This window comes from Marmota flaviventris, chromosome 1 (genome assembly GCF_047511675.1).
Source record: "Marmota flaviventris isolate mMarFla1 chromosome 1, mMarFla1.hap1, whole genome shotgun sequence".
NCBI lineage: Eukaryota > Metazoa > Chordata > Mammalia > Rodentia > Sciuridae > Marmota > Marmota flaviventris.
In genome coordinates, this window is record NC_092498.1 from 173,880,034 (window position 1) to 173,904,225 (window position 24,192).

A 24,192-nucleotide genomic window follows, 5' to 3' on the forward strand; every position below is an offset into this window, starting at 1 on the left:
CTGCATTCAGGGATCTGTCCATCAGTGTTCCATGATGTGGTGCCTGATGTGTTTGCACATGGTCACTGTGAGCTCGAGACAGCAGGTGCCTTGCTGCTGTGTGGTGGCCTGGGCTTTGCTCAGGGACTCTTTTCATGATGGACGCCTTAGGTTCCATGCTGCCATTTATTGGTTTTCTTTCTTTTTTTGAACATAAACACTACTGCAAACTTGGTCCCAGAATTGATTTTTGGCATTCATTTGCTCCATTTGGGGGCCTTCTAGTTTTTGCCAAGTTGTCCTGGTTGGACACACATTGCTCCTTACTCCAAACACATTGCTCCTTACTCAGCTCGAGAAGCTGTGATGTCACATAGCCGCTGAGGGTCCCTCAGGGGCGAGAGCTCACTCAGAAAAATGGGAAACTGCTTTTCGATATCTCCAGTATAAAAAGATGGTGACTCGTGAATTGTTTATGGAAACCTGGACTTCATTCCCTTGGTGACATCCAGCTACACTCTGGTCCTGTGGGCACACAGGACTTGCTGGGATTTACAGAATTGCATAATCTGCTCTGCTACCCAGGTCCTGGAACATGGTCATCCACCACTGGATTAGAAATGATTTTATATCTGGCAACTCCAGGCAGCAGGCATGGATCTTCTCATGGCTCTGTGGGTCTTCTGATTCAAGGTTTCTCACAGGGCAGCCACCAGGATGTCAGCTAAGCTGTGGGCTCATATGGAAGTTCTGCTGGGAAACAACCCATTTCCCAGTGCATTAGGGTGTTGGTAGAATTCAGAAGCTCAAGGGCTGTTTGACTGAAGAGCTCTCCCCCCTTAGCTCTTGGCCAGAAGCCCCCTTCAGGTACTTTCCTGTGGGCATCTCACATGGGACTGCCTACTTCCCCAAAGCGTACTTGGGCAGTGAGGGATACTTATGGGCTAGCAAGACAGGGGTTAGAATCTTCTGTAACCTAATCCTAGAAGTGACGTCTCATCACCTTGGCTCCAAAAAGCCACCCCATCCAGCCCACCCTCAGGGGGAAGAAATGACACAAGGGGTGCTCGGGTTGTGGCACTGGGTTCAATCCTCAGCACCTATCAAAATAAATAAATGAAATAAAAGTATCATGTCCAACTACAACTAAAAATATATATATTTGAAAAGTTTTGTTTTTGTTTTTTTAATTACACAAAGTCTAAATACCTGGAGCTGCAGCCCACCTCAGCCTACAGTAGATGCTTAGTCCAAATTACAAGCATGCAGCGCTTCAAGCTCAGCCCCTCCACAAATATATACTAAGACCATTATAGCATGTTTCCCCCCTCTTTATATAACTAGAAGATGAGTCAGATCAGTTCGATATTTATTTATTTACTTATTTTGCAGTGCTGGGGGTCAAACCCAGGGCCTTGTGCATGCTTGACAAGTGCTGAATCCTTGAGCTATATCCCCAGACTAATTTTATTCCCTTTGAATGTGAAACCTCTAATTATGGAGAACCGTGACCTCACCGACACCTAAGGAGGCATTTTTTTTTTTCAACCAGAGGATCCACCTGGCAAGCCCTTTGATCTAGTAATGTGCGGGTCTGTCTCTCTCATGTTTTTCTTGCTGCATACCTGGAGGGGACTGAAAGCAGTTGCCACACAGATGCTTTCTGGCTTCGGAGGCTTTTGTCAGTGCAGTGCCCAGAGCAGCATTTTGCTTGGAGGGAATGAAAAAGCAAAGGTGAGAGGTCACATCCAACGTGGTTCTGTTGAAGTCACTTGCTACGCATGGAAACAGCCGGCTCTGCTTTCTCCCCTAAGCCTTTGATATTGTTGGGGCTGAAGTGCGTGGCGGGATTAGTAACAAGGGAAAGTCAAAGTTGTCCAGCACTGCGGGCAGTGGGAGCGAGGGAAACTTGCAGGCGAGTCACTGAACCTGAAATAAGCTTTTCTTGCCCCAGGCTCCACCACATCTCCTAGTTTTTTTCCTCTCTTTTCTTTTTCAATTCAAAGGTCACGACAATATTGCTGTGAAATAGTTTGCATTGTAGCTTAAGAGTCCAGGCCTTGCTTGGCCGGGTTGGAATTTCTTCTTTGCTTCTTTCCAGATCAGGAGCAGCCTTTTGCTTGCAGAAGACTGACAGGGGTGGGACATGTGGCTGTGGGCCCCCATTCTTGAGTGGCTATAAAAGCTTCCCGCCACTTTCTTGGCTCTGAGACACAGAGCATTAAAAAGAGGACAGAATCCACCACGTGGTGCCTCTGGAAGCACCATTTGCCAGATGCCTCTGCTGGCCTGCGCCCTCCCTCCCCTCTGCTTTGGCTTTGGGTTGAAGTGTTGGGTGAATCCAAAGCCAGAGGAAATGGAAATTGCAGATGCAGCCCAGGGAACGCTGTGATTCGCATGAAAATGAGAAATCTCCTGTATGGACAAGGATCCAGCCTGCTGCAGCCTTGATCTGCACCTGTGCAGATCTGCTCCTGGTCTCCCTGTCGCGCTGCAGACATTGGTTTTCCAGTAATAGACTCCTCTGGGCCACATCTGACAGCTATGTGGCCCATACTCCAGTGGTGGGGCGGAGGGGCCGCAGAGCATGGTCAGTTTCTGTAGACCAAGAGCACAAAATTCATTTCCTGGGAGACTTTCTCTGGCTGTGAATCTCGGTTCTCTGGAGATAATAATTTGTGAATTGATGAGTTTCCGCTCATATTGGGAATTAACAGTAAGTAAGCCATGTCTGTAAGCTCAAGCTGCGTTCATAGGGAGGAGGGTGAACCCTATCAGCATTTATAATTGTGTTTCCTATTCATATGAATCCTGCCCATGGTTGTGGAATTAGGGGTTTTCTCATCTGCTGATGGAACCAGTCCCTGGAGACTGTCTTTATCAAGTGCCAAAACCTAGGTGATGATCCAGGGCTCAGACCCTTCCCCTCTAACAGAAACCTCAGTGACATTTTGTAGATATAGATGAGGCTCAGTGTAGAGTCCTGGGATTTTAATAGTCACATTTAAACTAGCCTTCTGGCCAGGAATGCACATTTGGTCACCTCAGCCTTCAGTTGGTTGGAAGAATACAGTCCTTCTATTCACAAAAAATCCTACCATTTTGCAAAGCTCTCTTGCCTCCTTCTGAACTGCATCCCTCTTTTCCTCTCTGACTTTATCCCATGGCAGTTTGGGATGTCACACCTCTGACTCGGGCCATTGATAATCCCCTTGCTGAAATGATGCCCAATAGAGAACAGAAAATGATGTTGGGGGGCTGGGGTTGTGGCTCAGCAGTAGAGTACTTGCCTCGCACGCATGAGGCCCTGGGTTGCATCCTCAGCACCACATAAAAACAAATAAATAAAAAAGAAAGATATTGTGTCCATCTACAACTAAAAAAAAAAATTTAAAAAAAAGAAAATGATGTTGGGGTGTCAGAAGGGAAAAACGGGAATTTCTACATTCCATATTGAGTCTTTAGACTATTGAAGAAGAAAAGCAATATTTGTGAGTCATAAAAAGAAGAGTCGAGAAGGAAAGGGTATTTCCAATAGAGCTCAGCAGTTCGGGGTGTAATGCTACCGTTGCCTTCTTGACACATGGTAGACACATTTTGCCTAAATTATTGACAAGTGTTTAACTTTTTAATAAAGGAAACCAGTCTGTGCTTGGCTCTGGTGGGGAAGGAATAAATGAAAAGTAGTGGTTCCCAAGGAGCCAAGTTATAAATGTTTTGCCAGGAAGTTCTTGACAGCAACTTGAACTGAGATCTAGTGAATGGTAGCCAAGATACTACAGCCAGAGTGGAACCGAATACAACATCCTCGCCTCTGTGGCTCTCGGGGTAAGAGTCACGGAGGGAGAGCCATGGGTGGATAGGAGACTAGGAAGTCAAATCAGACCCCAGGAGAAGCACTTGCCCTTGTGATGATCACGTGGTTTTATTTTTTATTTTATTTTTTTAGAGAGAGAGAGAGAATTTTTTAATATTTATTTTTCAGTTTTCAGTGGATACAACATCTTTATTTTATTTTTATGTGATGCTGAGGCTCAAACCCAGCGCCTCACGCATGCCAGGCAAGCGCACTACCGCTTGAGCCATATCCCCAGCCCGATCACGTGGTTTTAAATCTCAATACACAGGTACCTGCTAAACCTTGGTGTGGGTGAATCATCATCTCTGTGATTTGGAAAGGCTGTGTGGAATCTCTGGTCCCACTGTCCATTCCTTCCCCTGTAGCCATGGTTAATGGTGTGGCCATCCACCCACAGCAGGCATAAATCCTTTTTCCCACAAGAAGATATTGGCTGGATGTGAGGTTTATGGGTCTAACGGAGCAGCTGGTAGTGTCGGATTCAAGGCAAGTCAGTTCTCTTGGCCGTCCTATTTAGCAGATGGCCAGGACTTGATAGATTGAAAATTATTAGGATCCCAGATGAGGGCCAAATGGCACAGGGGGCAGGCAAAGGAAATGGCAAGTTCGTGCGGTCTGATGGGGCCTCCCTGTCTGCTTTTCACTGGGCTTCTAGTGGAAATAAACACAAGCCCTCCTGTAGGTTCTGGATTGTGAGCATGTCTCTAGAGGTTACTAATAAGTTTGCTACTAATTTGATAGTTGGTTGAATCCATATGGTGAGCTGTGATGTAGAAAGATTTTTTATGAAGTTTCAGTTTCATCCACATGTATACACATTTGGCCTTTAGCAGGGCACAGTGGTGGACGCCTGTAATCCCGGTGGCATAGGAGGCTGAAGCAGGAGGATCTTGAGTTCAAACCAGCCTCAGTGATTTAGCAAGGCCCTAAGCAACTCAGTGAGACCCTGTCTCTAAATAAAATACACAAAAGGGCTGGGTATGTTGCCCAGTGGTTAAGTGCCCCTGAGTTCAATCCCTGGCACAAAAAAAAGAAGGAGGGAGGGAGGGAGGAGGAAAGAAAATTGGCCTTCAGTCCAAACCTACATGTCCTAGTTTTCTCTATTGCCGTGTCTCTGTGCATTTGGGGTATATCTAAAGACAGTTGGAAAACTTGAACCCAAAACCTTCAGTCCTGTCTGTGTGCCATCTCTTTGAAGATGACTCATGTCACAGAAATCTGCTCAAACATGGAAGTGGCAGGAGCTAAGTTTTGCAGGGAGAGGGGCGTTGCCTGTTTCTCCCCCACCATTTTAAGCTCATTTGTGCAATTGCTGCCTTCTCAGGATTACTGCATAACTCCTTTGATCTTAAAGTGGAGGAGGCAAGTTTCAAGAGCCAGGAAAAGTCCTCATGTGGTTTTAAAAGGAGCAGCATATTACAAAATCGAGTGGATGTCAAATAAAACGTAAATTCAGATCTTTTGAAATTGGAGCTCAAAGAGACCTCACTTTGAGAGCCAAGCATGCTGAGAAGCTCAGGGACGAAAATGCTGTTGTTTGATATTCGTTTAAATTTGACAATTTAGGTTAACCTGGTGCTCGATGCTATCCATCCCTGGGCAGATGCTATCCTTCTGTTCACCATTATCCTGAGTCTATACCTTATATTTCAGTCTGCATGAGAATGGGGTGAGATCTTGTTCCCATTGTACAGATGAGGACCCTGACGCTCTCCCCAGATGTGTGCCTGATTGAGGATTCCATTTTTTTCTTCACTTCCTTGCCCTGTCTACCCTGGGCAGAGAACAGAATATAAATGTAAACGCGGGTTGCTAAATCCGCTTTCTTTCTGTCGCCGTATTTAAAAGCTGCCCAAATGGCTTAGCTTATGTCCACAAATTTTTAAGTGGCAAATTGATTGAAACAATAAGTGGAAGGGATTATTTCAGTTAGGGTTGTACCTTACTGGAACAAATCTACTGATTAGCATGCTATTTGGATTCCCCACCCAGAGATTTGGAACCAAGACACTTGCCTGGAGAATGAGCTCAGTATTATCAGTAAATGTCTTTGACCAGCCAGTTATCTTCATTTTCTCTCCTTTTCTCCTCATCCATCTTTTCAACCCCAACCGGATGAACCAGAAGTTGAGGCTGTGAGGCAGAGTGGACAGGGTTGAAGGCTTTCCATGGATGGGTTAGCTTAGAATCTGGGGTCAGGCCTCTGAGCTCAGATGAGGCCACATCTGAGTGTTGTACAAAGAATGAAATGCTGTAAGCACAAGTGAGCTGAAATTGAACTTGGATTGGGTTGCCTGGTTATTTTTCTCTTGCATGGCCTACAAATGTTATCAGCGGGTGTCAGTCATGGAGGATTAGGGACACTTTTCTTTGAGACTTCATATCATCAGACAAGACTAAATGCATTCAAGTGTCCCTCTAACTATAATATATCCCCTCTCATTTTGTATGGATCATCCAACACAGTAATCTCCCTTTCTCTGCAAGGGATATATTCCAAAACCCCAGTGGATACTTGAAACCACATAGTACCAAATCTAAATAAATATATATATATACATATATAATGTATATATATATATAGTGTGTATGTATATATAGTATCATATATTTATATATACATAAATATAGATTAGGCATAGTAAGAGACTAACAATAGTAACTAATAATACACTTATAAAGTATACTCTAACAAAATTGCCAGCATGATTACTCTTGCACTGTGGAACCATTATTCAGTAAAATAGGGTTACTTGAACATAAGTATTGTGACAGCTAATCTATTAACTAAGACGGCTACTGAGTGACTAACGGGAAAGTAACTGATACAGTGTGGATACACTGGGCAAAGGGATGATTTACATTCCAGACAGTATTGAGTGGGATGGAATGAGATTTTTATCTTGCTACTCAGAGCAGTATACAATTTAAACCTTCAGAATTATTACTTTTTGGAATTTTCCATTTAATATTTTTTGACCACAGTTTACTCTGGGTAACTGAAATTGCAGAAAGTGAAAACATGGATAAGGGGAGACTACTATATCTGAGAAAGGTCACCATGGTAGAGGAAGGGTAACAGTTCTGGAGGAACTCCTGAGTTGATCAGGCTTATCGTATAGAACCTTAATGAGCTTATTGTATAGAACCTTAATGGGCTATCTTTGTGATAAACCATAGCAATAACTTAAGAACATTGATATTGCCTATCCCCCAACCTCTACCTTTATATACAGACCTAGAAGCTCCAATAGCCAAGTTTTGCCCTGTAACAAATGATCCCAGTTAGTTAAACAGCAGTCATTTTATTATTTCATGATTTGATAGGCCAGCTGGTTATTTGTGGTTGGGGCCAGCTTTAATGACCTGGAGTGACTCACTCACCCGTCTGGTAGTTAGTAAACCGGTGGGTCTTGAAGGACCTTGGCAGGGACTGTCTCTGTCTGCTCCTAGGGCTCTGTCTTCCTCCAGGAGATCAACCTGGGATTCTTCCCTTGGTGGTCTGAGCCTGTGTGTATGACGGTCAGTAACTTCACCTTAGCCAAAGAAAGTCATGTAGACAACTGGATTTCAAAAGGGAGGAGAAATTGTTATACACTCTTGATGGAGGAAAATCAAAATCAAACTGCAGCATTGCCTGGGGCCGGGATGGGAAGAATTTAAAGTGACAGATATTAGTGTAACTACAGGTAGTTAAATTGGCATGAACATCTCCACCAGAAACCACCTGGGTTAGTCAGCTTCTCATCACTGTAAAAATACACCTGAGATAATTCACTTAGGAAAAAAGGTTCATTGGGGCTCACAGTTTGGGAGGTTCAGGTCCATGATTGATTGGCCCCGTGTTGGGGAACCTGAGGTGAGTTAGCATATCATGACAGGAGTATGTGACAGAGCACATCAGCTCACCTCATCTGCCAGGAAGCCAAACAAGAGGAAGAAGGGGACAGTCCAGTTCCCTTTAAGGCCACATCCCTCACCAACACCCTACCTCCTAACGGTTCCACCAGTCTCCCAGTAGCGCCACATGGGGACACTCGTCCCAACCTAATTATGGTGCTATTTTTTACCTACAACTTCGACTTGACGTGGGATCTTTCTCTGTGATTTTCTTGTATTCAGGACTTTTGAAATTTGGCCACATTCTCTGGTTAGAGTTTCTTCTCTTGCATTCTTGAGTTGTAGTTCTATTTTGGCCAAGTATTTGAATTTCAATGGCTAAGGTGCAAATTACAATATTTCTTCAAATACAGTTTTGATCTGGTGTATTCTGTGCATGTTCACCTTTCACGAATGTTGATGCTTCAACCCGTGACAACCCTGGCTTGAGCTTGTCCTCAGGCAATTTGGAGGTACACTCATGCCAACTCCCAGAATCCTACATTTGTGACTGCTACACTGGGTCCCTATTTGTTGATCTTTTTTCTTTTCCCCATACCTGTAGTGTTTATGATATAGCACAAGGTCCACATTATTTTATTAGTGTATAAATACAACTCTGTGCATAATTGCACCTCTGTTCTGAATTTAGGCATAACTAAGACATTAGGGTGTGATCACTGTTAACTCACACAGCAATTATCTAGGGTTTCCCACCCTCACCCCCTGCACCAGGGGTATCTCAGGCCAGGTGATTCTGTTACAGGGGTACTATTCTGAGCACATGGATATTTAGCATAGTCCTGGCCCCTCATCACTTGAGGCCAGCAATATTTTCTCCTCCTTTTTCCTGTCCACTGAGTAGTGACACCTAAAAATGTCTTTGAGCATGGTCGGTGTCCCCTTAGGAAGGTATAATTGGGACGACATAGCTCTTACCTAGTGATGCTGAAGCACAGAAGAGAAGGAAATGTACCAGATATGGACTGTTATCATAGAGTACAAACTAGTTCCCCACTGGAACATCTGTAAGAGGAGGAAAGAGTGTGGGAAATTGGCAGTCACTGTAGAATTACATCTAGGGATGGATCTGGATTCCTCTGAATTAACTAACTTGAAACATCAAATTGGATCTTGCCACACACTGAAAGGTTCATTACGACCTCATAACTTCATTATGTAAGAAATGGATTAATGGCAAATACTATCCCTGGAGGAAAAAAAAAATTAAAGACCGGAACTGTGCTGACCACAAATAATGAATTTTGAAAGCTCTTTATTTTGGAAAAAAAAAAATCAAGCATACACAAGAGTAGAGAGAATGTCTTATTGCCAGATGCAGTGGCACACGCCTGTAATCCCAGCATCTCAAGAGGCTGAGGCAGGAGGATCGCTAGTTCAAAGCCAGCCTCTGCAACTTAGTGAGGCCCTGAGCAACTTGGTGAGACCTTGTCACAAAACAAACATGAAAAGAGCTGGGGATGTGGCACAGTTGTTAAGCGCCCCTGGGTTCAATCCCTGGTATCGGGGAGAAAAAAAAAAAGTCTCATTACCCATCTCTACCCATCACCCAAGGTGAAGGTCAGTCTTTTTGCATCCGTACCCTGCTCACTCTGCCTGCTGTCTATTCTTGGATTGTTTTGAAGTACCTTCAAGACATCATCCCATTTGTAAATATTTAATGTAATTCTAAGGAAAGTACCTAAAACTTGGAATATGCTGGTAAAATGTTAATTTTCTAGAAAGGGCAAGATTGAGAATTTCTGCTAAGGAGGGTCAGTAAAGGGGAAGAATGAGACAAGTCCAAGGAGGGCTTGGTATTGGGAGCATTAAGTCCACACAGGGAAACTGAGGCAGAGTCACTGCTTCTTGGAGCTCTTTCCCCTGCCTTCTTGCTTTGAGTAACTCTGACAAATGCCCCGTATGTCGTGACATTTTTCCAGGGCCTGGGGTCCTTCTCAAGGAGAATCCATTGGCAGGGAACAGATGCATTTTCTAAGGAGAAGGAAAAACCCCAGAAGGTATTGAAATCCTCAGTCAATGATGGATGGCTCTCTTTCAGTGACTTTTTAGCCTATTGGGGGCTACCTTTAATAAAATGAAGCAGAAAAAAGTGTCGCAGTTGCCTTTAAGATTTTGCTAAGACTATGGTTTGTCTCTCTGGTTATTATGTATTCTGTGAAGTTTCTTTCTTTTGATTTAGACCTCCTCGCTTGATTTTATTATGTCATAAATATCCTGCATTTGGTGGGAGCCAGGGTCTACGTGAGACCTGAGAGCCTCGGTAGATCACATCTGTTTCCCCACCTTCTTTTTAGAAGATTAAACTGAGGCTGTTGTATCTGATGCCAGAATAGATTTAACCAATCATGTCTCCTTTACATGTAGGTCAGTCCGAGGGACAATTCTGCACTGGATCCTATTATCCACGGGTTGAAGGGTGTCGTCCATCATGGTAAGTAAAGCCAAATCTACTTCCTTTTGCTGGAATGTGTAGGGCTCTGAATCCCCCACTAGAGGAAACAGGTTATCTTGCAGAGGACAGAAGGTGACACCCATTTCTCATCCCCTGATATTGAAGGGCATTAGAGCCATTATTTGATGGGTAAAGGGCACGCCCATTTATTACCTGCAAATGGGTCTGGGTTAACAGGAATCCATTTGTTTCTCTCCGGGCACCACTTTTGAATGCATACATTATAAATCAAAACGCCTTAAGGGATGCTATTCTACTGGGTCACACCTGTCTTTTGTCTCATCTCTCCTAAAAATATTCTTCTTGGAAGCGTCTTCCCACTTATAAATTTTTCGATCTGCCTCTTAGGTTTAGGGTGGGACAAAAATAAGTCGCCAGGATAGGTCATTAAATTTCGTAGCGTGTGAACAAGCATGATGGAGTCGCTACGACTGCAAAAGGCTAGACTGATGTTGTGCAGGGCGCGCATCTTCTCCTCAGGCATAAAAGTGGGAGAGAAAGCAAGATGAATGGGTTCTGTCTTTTCCAACTGGTTTTTATTGGAGGAATATCCCTGTGGTTTTATTATGGGCAGTCCATCATTACCTGTGACATCGAGATCCTCTAATTTCAAAAGTACTCTTGTCGCGGGGAGGTGTGGAGTCTTCATCTAATGCAGTGATTTGCAAAGTTTTAATAATCTAATTAGAATTCCAAAGACATTGGCAGAAATAGCATTAGGAACCCTAATAAATCTCTCCTTCCCCCTCCCTACCCCCAGCCCCACTGTGACAAAAACGTGTCTCTACACCCTCTGAGAGGGTTGTCATTCGACCTGCACCAACTCTGTAGAGCTTAGCAAACATTCTCATTCTCTCTCTCTCCCTCTCTCTCCCTCTCTCTCTCTCCCTCTCTTTCCCCCTCCCTCCCTCCCTCCCTCCCTCCCTCCCTCCCTCTCTCCCTCTCTCTGTCTCTCTCTCTCTCTCTCTCTCTCTCTCTCTCTCTCTCTCTCTCTCTCTCTCTCTCCCCACCTCTCCTTCTCCCAGGGAAACCAGAACCAGTTATGAGGGTTCATTTAAGTCGGATTTAGGAAAAACTGATCAGTTCTGCCAACTGTTCCATTGTATAGCTGGTAACAGGGATAAACCAAATGCAAATGGAAGTGTAGTGTCTGAAATTATCCTAATCTGGGATGTTTCCATTGATTCTCCCCAAGTTTCAATTTCAGGAAAGGGTACTCATCTCATTTGTGAGGGCTCTGACCTCATGACCTAATCTCAGATCCACAGGTCCCACCTAATGCCCTCGCCTTGGGGCTTAGCATTTCAAGGGTGGATTGAAGGAGAGGTACAGACCTTTAGCAGAAGTTGTTCCTTGTGGGAATCCTTCACTGGCTGTGGATGGCAGCAGAGTTGCCTGGGTTGTGCCTTTGACCCTGCTGTCTACCTGAGAAATCGGGAGATTGTAAAGAATAATTCCCAGCCAGGCATGGTGGCACTCACCTGTAATCCCAGTGGCTTGGGAGGCTGAGGCAGAAAGATCAAAAGTTCAAAGCAGCCTTAGCAATTTAGCAGGATCTTGTCTCTATTTAGAGAGGATATAAAAGGATTGCGTTGTGGCTCAGTGGTTAAGCACCCCTGGGTCAATCCCCAGGACCAAAAACAATAAAAATAATTCCCTACAAAGTAAGTTCATTTATTTATTCAGCAATAATAGGCTGCTTTGCCCCCATACTGTGCAGATGTGGAATTAGAGCAAAGATGAAGGCAGACCCAGGCCAGCTGTCACGAGAAGGGAAGGGAAGGAAGCTGCAGACCCCTCCTCCTGTTGCCTCCCAGCCGTGGTGGCTTCCTCTGTGGGGACAGAACTCCCTTCACTTGTACCCAGTCTGATCTCACTTTTATGCTTTCAGGTCTTATTTGAGATCTTGCCTTCTTAGTGAGTTCTGGTTATTCTGTCAGATTGCCTGCCTCTTCCCATCTCCTTCACTGTCTGTTATATCTTCCAAGTTTCTTTCTTCAAAGCACTGAAGTACATCTGGAATGTTCTTGCTTGTTGATTGGTTTACTTATTTATTTATTTTTGGGACCAGAGTTTGAACTCAGGGTGCTTTCCCACGGAGCCACATCCCCAGGCCCCTTTTTATGGTCTCACCAAGTTGTTTAGGGCCTCACTAAGTTGCTAAGGCTGGCTTTGAACCTGAGATCCTCCTGCCTCAGCCTCCTGAGCTACTGGGATTATAGGCACGCACCACTATGCCTGGCTCTTGCTTGTTTATTAATTCATTTCTTACCTACATAAATATACCAGCTACAGTGCGCCATACACATAAGTATATGGCACACTGTACCTGGTAGAGAGTAGGTGCTCAGTTAACTATTATCCAGAGGAATGTCAAGGAAACATATAAACTCCTCAATAAAAATCTCAAAATAGAAAAGCAGATTAAGAGGAGGGGGACCAAAGCCTCCTCGGGTTCAGCTTCCATTGAGAAGAGAAAGGGATAAGAATTTCTCACTTATCTGAAAGGGAATGGACATTTAAAATAGCTTAAAAGGACTTGCATTTGCTGTGGAAGGTCTGTGAGGGATTTGTATGATCTGTTAATTTGAAGGAGCATAAATAATTGTGCCCTTCAAAGAGACTCTGGTTTGGGAATGATGATAGAGATGTTGTAAAGAGGGAAAATAAATCAATATGGGTTTCTGTCGCAGATCAGAAATAGCTTTTATTTCTTCAGCTCTGGGAGTCATATCTCAGAATGTTAATTTCTCATTAAGTGATTTTTTTAAAAAAGAAAAAGAATCTAATATGTTCCTTCAACTGAGAGCACCATGAGTAATCTGGTCCTCGCAGCCAACTGTACTTGGTGGTTGGTCATCAGAGTCGGCCTTGAAGCAGGTGCCAGGATGGGATTTCTTAAATGCAAGAGGGAGAGAGAAAGGGGAGAGGGACTAGGAGGAGGGAGGGAGGGCGTCCAGACTCTCTGGCAGGTGTGACCACCCTGAAAGGGAAGGAGGCAAGTGAGGAGAAGGAGCCAGAACCAGGCTGCCCCACCCCCAGTTGGACAGGAACAACCCCGTGTCTGTTCCTCACTGTGTACGGTCCTGGACTGGAGCATCCTGGAGATGGGCCTCAGTGTGAGCACTGGGGGTCAAGAAGGTGCAGTTTGTCTCTGCAGGAAAGATCTCAGGTGCGCTCCCTTGTTGGGTACAGAGCTCTGTCGTCCTTCCAGAGAACCTGCCTGATGGCACTCCTGGAGGGTTTTCTCCTTGATACTTGTTTTAGACAGCTTTTCCACTGCTGTGACTAAAAGACCCAACCCACACAACTATACAAGAGGAAAGATTTGTCTGGAAGCTCATAGTTTCAGAGGTCTCAGTCCACAGACAGCAGGCTCCATTCCTCGGGGCTCGAGGGGAGGCAGGACATCATAGAGGAAGAGTGTGGTGGAGGGAAGCAGCTCACATGGTGATCAGGAAGCAGAGAGAGACTCCACTCTCCAGAGACAAATAGAGACCCCAAAGCCACGCCCCCAATGCCCCCTCCTCCAGCCACACCCACCTGCCTCCAGCCACCACCCAGTTAATCCCATCAGGGGTTCATTCACTGGTTGGGTTAAGACTATAACCCAGTCATTTCTCCTCTGAACGTTCTCGCATGAGCTTTTGGGGGACACCTCACATTCAAACCATGATACTCCTCTCTTCTCAAATGCTCAGTAGTTCTTATAAATGGTGCTGGTTGTTCTGTCCAGAGTTACTAATGTACGCACACCACAAACCTGGGCACTGGAGTGTACAGATCTGCCCCATGGAGTTGACAGGCTCTTGGGGAAGAGCCACAGTTAAGCAGGTGATTAGAGTGGGGAGCAGCCGACTTCACTCAGACTTGGGTCAGTGAGATCTACAGAAAGCATAGAGCTCATCCAAGCAGGAAGGGAAACTTAGGTAGGGTTCAGGCACCACTGGCATGGATGATGGTGTGTGCTGGTGGGTCGGGCTGTGATATGTTTGGGGCTCTGAGCTCTGTGACCTTGCTTCTCTGGTGCTGGCTAGAGGTACCCTAGAAGACTCTTGGCCAAATGAAGTGCTGTTTCTTATGTTCCTTTTTTGTGAGTAAATTATGAACATGACCGACTTGAGCACCACGCAGAAATATGGAGAGAGTGGAATGAAGTAATTTACCCTTGGTTCTCTTTTTATCTGTCCATCCACAGAGGAAGAGATGGACACCCTAAAATGTATTTTTTATTTCCTTTGTGCTACCACCACCATCCACTGGAGAGGAGAGATTTAGGGACAAAATGTGAATGCAGTACAGTGCATCAAATTCAGCTATTTGTGCTCTCTCTCTTTTGCAAGCCCTTGTGAGTGGCCACATCTATGTAAACATTGCTTCCCCAGAACTGAGTCTAGTTCCCCCAATTTGCTTAAAACCCATTCTTTTTTTGTTGTTGTTGTTGTTGTTGTTGGTGGTGGTGGTACCAGAGGTTGAACCTAGGGTGCTTAACCACTGAGCCACATCCCATCCCTTTTTTATATTTTTTTAGAGACAGGGTCTCGCTGAGTTGCTTAGGGCCTTGCAAAGTTGCTGAGGCTGGCTTTGAACTCATGATCCTCCTGCCTCAGCCTCCCAAATCACTGGCATGCACCACTGTGCCCGGCTTAAAACCCATCCTTAAAAAAAGAAAATTTAAAAGCAGCCTGTATGCAGCAAGCATGGAATTATTGTCTTTCTTTGTTACTCGTGTTACCCAATTGGACAGTGCTAAGAAAGGTGTATTTTGTTCAAGGTCATTTAAAAGTATAAGTATTTTTTTTTTTCTTTCCAGTTTTTGGATTACATGCTTTCTAGTCCTCTTCCTAGCACCCACCCAGAGAACTCCCAGGGGTCTGTGTGCAGTTGAGCGTACTCCCAAATATAAAATGACCACTTTTCTGTTTCTGAAAGGAGACTCAGTAACGGTGGTGATCTGGTCGAGCAGCTTTGCCTATTTGTCCGTTGTTTCCCAGCGGCCCTCCTTGCCCTCCCACTCCCCTTCCACTGGACCTGACACCTTGAGGCAGCCTGCTTTCTCCCTCGGGGAATTGGAGGGGGGAGGACAGCAAGAAATTGTCTCTAAAAAGGCCGAATCCCCCACTGGTCATTTTGAACAGCTGCTCTTCCTGCTCTCCCTCCTTCCCTCCCCGAGCTTTTCCAAGAAAGCTATCACTGAAAGAACAAATAAATTGTCACTGAAAACACCCTTCTGATAATGTCCCCAAATGAGGCTCTTGAGAGCTTTTCCTTTTAAAAATGGAAGTCAGGGCCTGGACAAGATCAGAACTTACAGAAGAGTTTCTCTGACTTACCAGTTTATTACCTGGGCTCCTCTGAGGTATTTCTCCCATTCCCCTCCCTCCTGCCCCTGCCCTGGGACACTGATCATCTCCTACCAAATCTACGGACACAGCCCTGGGGTGGCTGGCGTTCAGCACAGGCCCCTGTACAAAGGGAAGGGAAGCAAGAAGGTCTATTTACAGATGTGTATCAACTGTTCCACCAAGTTTTTCTGGGTAGTGGTAAGAGTGGGTGCTTCTCACTTCCTTCCCCCCACCCCCGTCCATCACACCAGCCAAGACTGAGCTTCCTACCATAAAGGGGTGTCTGCAGACCTGGCGATCCTCTAAGTTCTACTGAAGCAGCCAGTAGGCTTCGTGTTACATCATGGTATTGGCAGGATGAACTGTTTAGAAAGAAACCAGCCCTATGCTGCAGGTGCACATGATATAGTACATTTGACAGCCAGTGTTACACAGCCACCTCGCCATCTATCCTGGCTGGCAATGCCATATGTAGATCCTATCAAGATAAATGTCCACCTAGCCAAAGACTCATGCATGTGAGCTTTTTTTCTTTCTACTGGCCCAAAACCACAGCAGAGAGATACAGGTTGTGGTATATTCATACAGTGGAATACTATGCAGCAATTAAAAGTAATGAACTACTGACTTATCCCAAAATAAAAACACCCATACCACATAGCCCCATTTATGTAAAGTTTAAGAACAGCCCAAACCAGCCCATGGTGTTAAAGGTCAGAATAGCGGAGTACAAAAGGGACTCAAGGAAATTTTCTTGGGGGGGGGGGGTGATAAAAATGTATCTTTCTTTGGCGGGGAAGGGGTAACTAAAATTGAACCCAGGGGCTCTCAACCACTGAGCCATATCCCTGGCCTTATTTTGTGTTTTATTTAGAGACAGGGTCTCACTGAATTGCTGAGCGCCTTTTTACTGAGGCTGGCTTTGAACTTGCAATCCCCCTGCCTCAGCCTCCCGAGCTGCTGGGATTGCAGGCTTATGCCTCCACACTCCACTTAAAAATATATCTTGATCCAGAAGATGATTACATTGGAGTCATAAATCTTTACCACACAGTGCCATTCGATTTGTGCATTTGATTATTTGGAAAATAGTTAAAGAGTAGCCCATATATATGTGTTAAACATGGATTTCTCAAAGCTCTCTCATGTATGAAGCTTAAAAAAAATCCAGCAGCATGCATGAGAGTCAAATATTAAAAATGCTAAACAAGTCAAGCACCAGCAAGTCTGTGTGTGCCAGGCACTCTCGTGGTGGCTGTGAAATCAGTTAGGGAGACCAGGCTTTGAAAACACTTGGTAGTATCCAGCTCTTTTGGTCCAAGAGTCCTGCTCCATAGAAAAAACTCAGATCTAACATAGGTATACCCAGAGATGTGTCCAAGGATGTTTGTGGCATTGTCAATTTCTAATTTCCCAAATATAAAAATGCCTTAGAAATCCATCATTCGCAGACTGGATCAATACAACTTCCTATAGTCATACAATAGAAAGGAACAGAGAGCCTAATGTCATGGTGCACCCAAGAAACACTCTGTTCAGCTTGTGAGACTAGATCCTGAACAGTACATTGCATGTTCTTCAACATGAGTTTGAAAATGAGGAAACGGAAGCTATAATGTTTAGGTGCCGCAGTCTGGCTGGGCACAAAATCACGAGCCACTCAAGCAGGAACAAAGTTTATTTTTTGAAACTGCCGCCAATGTCCAGTACCGCCCAGGAAGATTTTTTCCACCCACGCGGCCTCCTCTGGGAACCGCAGAGAGCGCTCCTCCCCCGGAACTCCCTCCTACTGTACTTCCCCAACCAATGGGAACTCTCCAGGAGTCCTGTAGCCGGCCTAGGTGAACAGCAGGAATCCAATATCCATATGAATGCAAATCTTAACGTAATCATATCATCTCAATGGCTAGCTGGCGTCACCTTTCGACCAAAAATGCCATGCATCATATACTTGGCTCTTAGCATTTAGGAGTCTGGGAGGGAAAACTAAAAGGAAAGTCAATAATGATTGTTTCAAAATGGGAATAGTGGTTACTACTTGGGGGTGGGATGGGATAGGAAGGACTGGCCCTGTAGGGGAAGCCAGGTCCCCTCCAGTTCCAAGTGGTCACCCCACACTAGGTTTCCCTGTATGATTATTTGACAGTGCTACATTTTGGGGGTATTATTATTATTATTATTATTATTATTATTATTATTATTTTGGTACCAGGGATTGAACTCAGGGGCACTCAATCACTGAGCCCCATCCCCAGCCCTTTTTATATTTTATTTAGAGACAGGGTCTCACTGAGTTGCTTAGGGCCTCACAAAGTTGCTGAGGCTGGCTTTGAACTCACCATCCTCCTGCCTCAGTTTCCTGAGCCACTGGAATGACAGGCATGTGCCACCGTGTGCCGGCACTACGTGTGTGTTTTGCATGTCTTTCTGCCTGTGGATTCCGTTTCACAGTTAAAAGAGGCAAAGATTAGCACAAGAAAGTGAGAGACGCAGACAGCGTGCCCCTGTGGGACACATCCAGTACCAGGTGGCCTCACAGTGAGCAACGCAGCAAGAGCCACCACACTTTCTTAAAAACTTGTGCTGTAACAGCCCTTGACAGGCTGTTTGTTCTCTCTGCTAATTGATTGCAGGCCAGTGAGAGAGCTGCGGCTGCCTCGGGATTGTGTCATTAAAAGATGACTTTGGATGCCAGCATCTCCTTGTGGAGTTGAGAAGAAGGAGATGGGCAGCAAAGGGAGGGGGTGGTGACAGGTCTGGAAGCAAAAGGCCCCTCGCTGCTGCAGTGCTGGTGTGAGCTTGCCCTGTGAGGGGAAGGGCCAGATGAGCTCTAGTTAGCATCACGGAACCTTCTAGAAGCCTCTGGTCTTGCCTTGGTTTACATGGCAGAGACAGGCACACAAAGCAGGCAGTGGCTGGCAGCTTGCCCCAGAGTCACACCTGGAGAAGCCACCCAGCCCAGGTCCGACTAGGCTCCTCACAGTCTGTCTCCCCCTCTTCCTTTGCCAGGTCCCCACTCGCTTTTTTCAGCATTGACTGAGTCACATCAAATGGTCTCTGTTAAAGGAGCAAGTGAAAAAGTACTTTCTCTCTCGTTCACTCGCTCTCTCTCTTAAATGGGACTGGAGATTGAACCCAGAGCCTTGTGCATGCCTAGCAAGTGCTCTACCACTGAACTATGCTGTCAGTGAGGTCATAGGACCTTCCCCCTGTGATTGTTCCTTTGTCACTATTGTAACTATCACCAGTGATTAAAAAGTCTGTCTGAGATTAAATGGCTAGAGTTCCTGAAAATATATTGAAAGGACTTTGGAAGAAGAGGACTTATTCTGGAACAGGAGACTTGCAGGGAAAAAACTAACCTAGGAGACTGGGTTATATAATCCAACAGCAAGAAGATTCAAGCAGAGAGATGAGTTGATGTTGTTTGAGGAGTTCTTCCCTGTTCTTTGCACATGAATTTTAAGCTCCTTTAACCATAGAGTCTGTTACTCCTTTCACCCATCAAGTGCCCAGTAAGTATTAGTCAGTGTACTGAGGGTGAAAGGAAGATCCCCCTTGCTCTTGGGAAAGTCTTATTAGAATCCTTTGTTTTTCTTTTTTTCTTTCTTCTGTCCTGGCTGTTCTTAGTACTCAAAAAATCAATGTTACTTGTCTGCAAAGTAATTTCATGTATTCACATCTTCATGGGCCCACGTCTTTTTTAGTGAATAGAGTTTTATTGCTCAGCCACATTCATTTCTGTATGTATTGTCTGCTGGTACTTTGGTGGCAGCATTAGTAGTTGTGACCTAGAGACTCTCTGGTGCAAAGCCTTCAATATTTTCTCGCTGGCCCCTTTACAGAAAAAGTCCACTGCCTGCCTCATCTGTCTGGTAGCTGTAGTGCTTGCTCTGCTAAACAATATCACCCTCCCCAAGTGGTTTGTTAATGTTGGGACAATGAGAATACCCATTTAGGCCATGGCTCCTCTCTGAGAGACTCCACAGAGATTGGCTTCATTTTTCATCTTGATCACATCATGGTGTAAATTCTGAACAAGTGAAGGGTCCATTTTCATCTTTATCTTAAAGAAGGAAACTCAGGAAATTGTTTTCTCCCTTTTGTATGGGAAAACCAATACTAAGCCATCTACAGAAGACTGGTAATTTCAAATGCAATAACGCACAACAAAATTTCCCGTTTGAAGTTTATGCGTGCAGCATTAATTACGTGGAACTTTCCTGAAGTATGCTGTAAATAGGCAGTACCTGGGTTCCAATGCCTTGGCTCATACCCTTTCAAACGGATCCAGGAAGGACTGATACTTATCGGAACACTTTTGATCTCAAAATCTTCTAGAAACAGGCACACTTAAGCCATTTCCACAGTTTCCTGGATTTCGGTGTATCAGAATCATGACCATACTTGTGAGCTATTTCCAGTTCTTTCCTTAGCCAAGGCCAGGAAATAGGATGCTGTGCAATTTCTATTATCACTTATAGCATTGTTCACAGTAACGCCAAGACATAAAAAGACTTCAGAAGTGATTCCTTTTAAGTTTGATTTGAATCTGGGGCCGGTTCTCACCCATCCAGCATTCTTTGTTAATAGTTTATTATTTGAACATGATTAGGGGAGGCCAGGAAGATGCCTTCTCCTGTTTGCTTTAACAAAATGTGAAGCACAAAGGATTTAAAAATACATCTCCAGGAGTCTGCCGCAAAGATCCTTGCTAAGTACTTGGGGATACAGAGATGGTTTCTTTCCTTGATTTTATGCTCTCTTTATGTCACCTTGGTATAGGAGAGGCACTGTCCAGTGGCCCAGAACATAGGTTCTGGCTTTCAATATCATTCCTGATCTGAACTAATGGTACAGTCCGCACAAACCGCTTAACCTCTGTGTGCTTTGCCCGCTGTAATCATAGTGCAACCTTAACGGCTTATCCTGGGGATTTCTCTTCTTTTGCTATCCAGGGAAAGAGCAAACAAAACAAGAAAGTGGGTGAAAAGAAGAAGCAGCCCCCCAGGTGCCCTATAAACAGGTCTGTCCATCCCAGCAGTACACAGTGAGATAAGCATTCTCAGTCCCGTTGTGTCGATGGGTGAACTGAGATTTCAGGGAGATGAGCTCATTTCCCTCAGCTCTTGCAATGTAGCCACGATTTGGATCCAGTTCTTTTTTTTTTTTTTTTTTTTTTTTAGGACTTGGAGATGTATTATTTTCTTTCTCCTCTGCTACGCCAGCATCGACTGGCTTCCAGGTTATTGTCAAAATCACTTAATTCTTGTGCATCTTAGGTCTCCTTTGTGAATTAACTCATTGACTGGTGTCAAAAGTGAACTGAAAGAATGCACGCATCATGTCCGGGGTGGTCACCAGAACCTGGTCGGGGAGAGTGGAGAAGACCCTGGAACTGCTCCGTGGGGATAGTGGGGTTGTGTCCATGTAGGACTTCATGTCATTTAAATGTCACGTTCATTTCCTTAGTTGTTGACAAGATGGTGACCTTCATGTGCTTTCTCCTTGGAAATATTGATGCCAACCTATATTTTATTCACACACCAACTCTCATATGAAAATGCCACACCTGGTCAATGGAAACCATTAATAAAGTCGGGGAAGCTCGATGTCGTTGAAATTAGCTCAGTGGATTATGTCATGACTTGGACTGTACTTCTGGGCACTTGAATTTGGCTATCTGATTTTTTTTTTTTTTTTTTGGTACCAGGGTTTGAACCCAGGGGTGCTTAACCACTGAGCCACATCCCAGCCCTTTTTATATTTTGTTTAGAGATAGGATCTTGCTGAGTTGCTTAGGGCCTTAGCGTCCCAAGTGGCTGGAATTATGGGTGTGCACCATCGCACTGGCCAAGGATTTGATTTGTCAGGAGGGCTTGCTCTCCCCAAGACCCTTGCCTAGACCCCATAACCACACTAGTTATTTGTGCCTCTGGAAATTTTCTCCAGACTGTAGCTGTGGAGAAGGTGAGAATAGTGTTTCAATTCACTGCACACTGGTGGAGACTTTCTTAGAAGCAAAAGCAAGTTCTAGGCCTCTCCCTCCACATATAGTTTGCCCTATGGATGCTCAAATGACATTTCTTTCTTCTTTATATTATTATTATTATTATTATTATTTTGATACTAGAAATTGAGCTGAGGGGCACTTAACCACTGAGCATGCCCATCCCCAGCCCTATTTTGTATTTTATTTAGAGACAGGGTCTCACTGAGTTGCTTAGGGCCTTGCTAAGTTGCTGAGGCTGGCTTTGAACTCACAATCCTCCTGCTTCAGCCTCCCAAACCAGGGGACTTACAGGCCTGCACTACTGTGTCTGACTTCAAATGATATTTCTGGTTGCTGCCTGCTCTTTGTATAGAAGCAGGGATCAACAAATTTTCTCTGAAAGGGGACTGATAGCAAATATTTTAGACTTTGCCAGCTGTATATTTCTCTTTTTTTCCCAACAACTCTGTGTTTCTAGTCCCAAAGCAGCCAGACGATACATAAACAGGCATGGCTATGTTCCAATAAAACTTAATTTACAAAAATGGGCACGAGGCCAAATCTGGCCCACAAGCCATAGTTTGCCTGCTTTTGACTTAAGAGTTTCTTAGCGCTTTGGTTCGATTCATTTCTTTCAGCTCTTATAAAGGACCTGCTCTATAAAGCACTGTGCTGGGTGTCAGTCAGGAGATGTGCTCCTACTATATGTCGTAGAGCCCCGGCCTGGTAAAAGACTGCTATTAACCATTTCTACAGACTACAAATTAAGCCTGGGTCTGTTCAGCTGTGACCTTGAGGGAGTTCTCAGCACCCCCTGAGAAGATTACAACCTGTTCCCTAAGTTATGAGACCTCAGGTAGAGAAAGGCCAGGGCAGGGCCTGGCACCCAGTTCCTGCACCAGAAGTATAAACTGGGCAAAGGAAAACTGCTGTGTATTCCACTGTGTGGGATAGAGTCTTGGGGTCCAGGCCAGTGAAGGGTAAACTGAGGCTGGAGAATCCAGTCTTTTTTTTTTTTTTTTCTTTTTTTTTGGTGTGTGGTGTGGGGGGCATGTACCAGGGATTGAACTCAGAAGCACTCTACTACTGAGCCACATGCCCAGCCTATTTTTGTATTTTATTTAGAGATAGGGTCTCACTGAGTTGCTTAGGGCCTTGCTAAATTGCTGAGGCTGGTTTTGAACTCTCAGTCCTCCTGCCTCAGCCTCCTGAGTTGCTGGGTTTACAGATGTGCACCACCATACCCGTCTTGGAAAACCTAGTCTTTATCAACAGATGAGAGTCAATGTGTCTGCCTGCTCCTGGGAGCATCTTTCATCACAGTCACATAGGACAAGCTCTGGACCCAACTTCTTCTAGACTTATAAAGACAATGAGACCTTAGGTCATTAATCCTTTTGAATCCTATCCTTATATGATTCTCATCTGTCCTTGAAAGTCTTTCTCTTCGCAATTCTAAAATCGGGATGCATCTTTGAGTTGCTATCAAGTCATTGTTTAACGAGCAACACGTAACTTTTATCGATGAATTTTGAAATAGCGAACCATCTTGTGACTAGTGTTGACTTAGATACTGAAGAAATGGAGGATCTTGGATTTGGGGTTATTTTAAATGCACCAACTGCTACTATGTGCATTTTTTCCCCCTCTCTTATGTCGGTTTGGTACCTCCTTTGTTATGGGAACAGAGTATTTTAGCTGCTAGGTATACACAGAGGCCTTGGCTCTGGTGTAGTAATTGGGCTGTTGGAGTAGACAGTAAACAAGTTAATGGAAGCAGCAAAGGAAATGAATGGAGTAGGTGGACGTAGGTAATTGACAGCAGAGGGGACATCCCTGGATGTTCAGGCAGTGGTGAGCAGAGACCCAGATGCTAAGATGTCGCCCATGAGATGGTGGGAGGGAGAGCCCTGCAGGCAGAGAGAGCAAGTGGGCAGCCAGGGGGAGACGGGGAGAGACCCTGCACAGAGGTAGACAGGACCTCAGGGCCATGGTGAGGAGTTTAGATTTCATCCTAAATGAACTGAGAAGGCTCTGCAAGACTTCAAGTCAAGCAGTGACAAGATTCATTTTCTGTTTTGTTTTTTTAAGTTCTAAGTCTTCACTGAGCTGATCATGTTTACATCTTCTGCAGATGAGCCACCAAGAGCCCAGGGGTCTAAAGTGAGGCACTAGAAAGAGCCCAGGGCTGGGCATTGGAGACCCAGAATCCCTCCTCAGGCCACTGTGTGGTTTCGGGGCAGTCTCTTTCCCTCTCTAACCTCATTTCCTTTGTTTCTAAAATGAATTAGAACCAGTATCCTTTGAGGACACCAAAGTCCCAGTCTCTCCTGACTCTATTTATTCCCTAGTCCCTTTGACATCCTCCACTTCTCTGTGACTTTTGGGGGATTTCCCGAGTGACACCTGGTCATGACCTAGGCCTGGTACCTGTTCCTGGTACCATGCATGGAGCCTTATAGAAGCCTGCTCCTTGAACACGGGACAGCCCCATTTTCCCTCCCATCTCATGCTCCTTAGGAAACACGCTCTGATAATGAGCAACCAGTTACACAGACCGGACATTGTTGCTTGTATGTAGATCATAAATTCCCTCCTCCTAGGCTCCCCTGGGGAGGCCCCTGCCCATCTTAATTATGATCTCCTATTTTCCAGCCTCCCC

At 44.8% G+C, this 24,192-nt stretch overlaps 1 protein-coding gene across 1 annotated transcript in view; it reads left to right on the forward strand.

The window, feature by feature from the left end:
- The window catches only part of Ptprg (protein tyrosine phosphatase receptor type G), a 708,866-nt gene that overhangs the window by 538,471 nt on the left and 146,203 nt on the right, over nucleotides 1-24,192 (forward strand). The window contains exon 6 of the mRNA XM_071619197.1: nucleotides 10,106-10,172. Within this exon, the coding sequence (XP_071475298.1) occupies nucleotides 10,106-10,172 (67 nt within the window). The remainder of the gene's footprint in view (nucleotides 1-10,105; nucleotides 10,173-24,192) is intronic.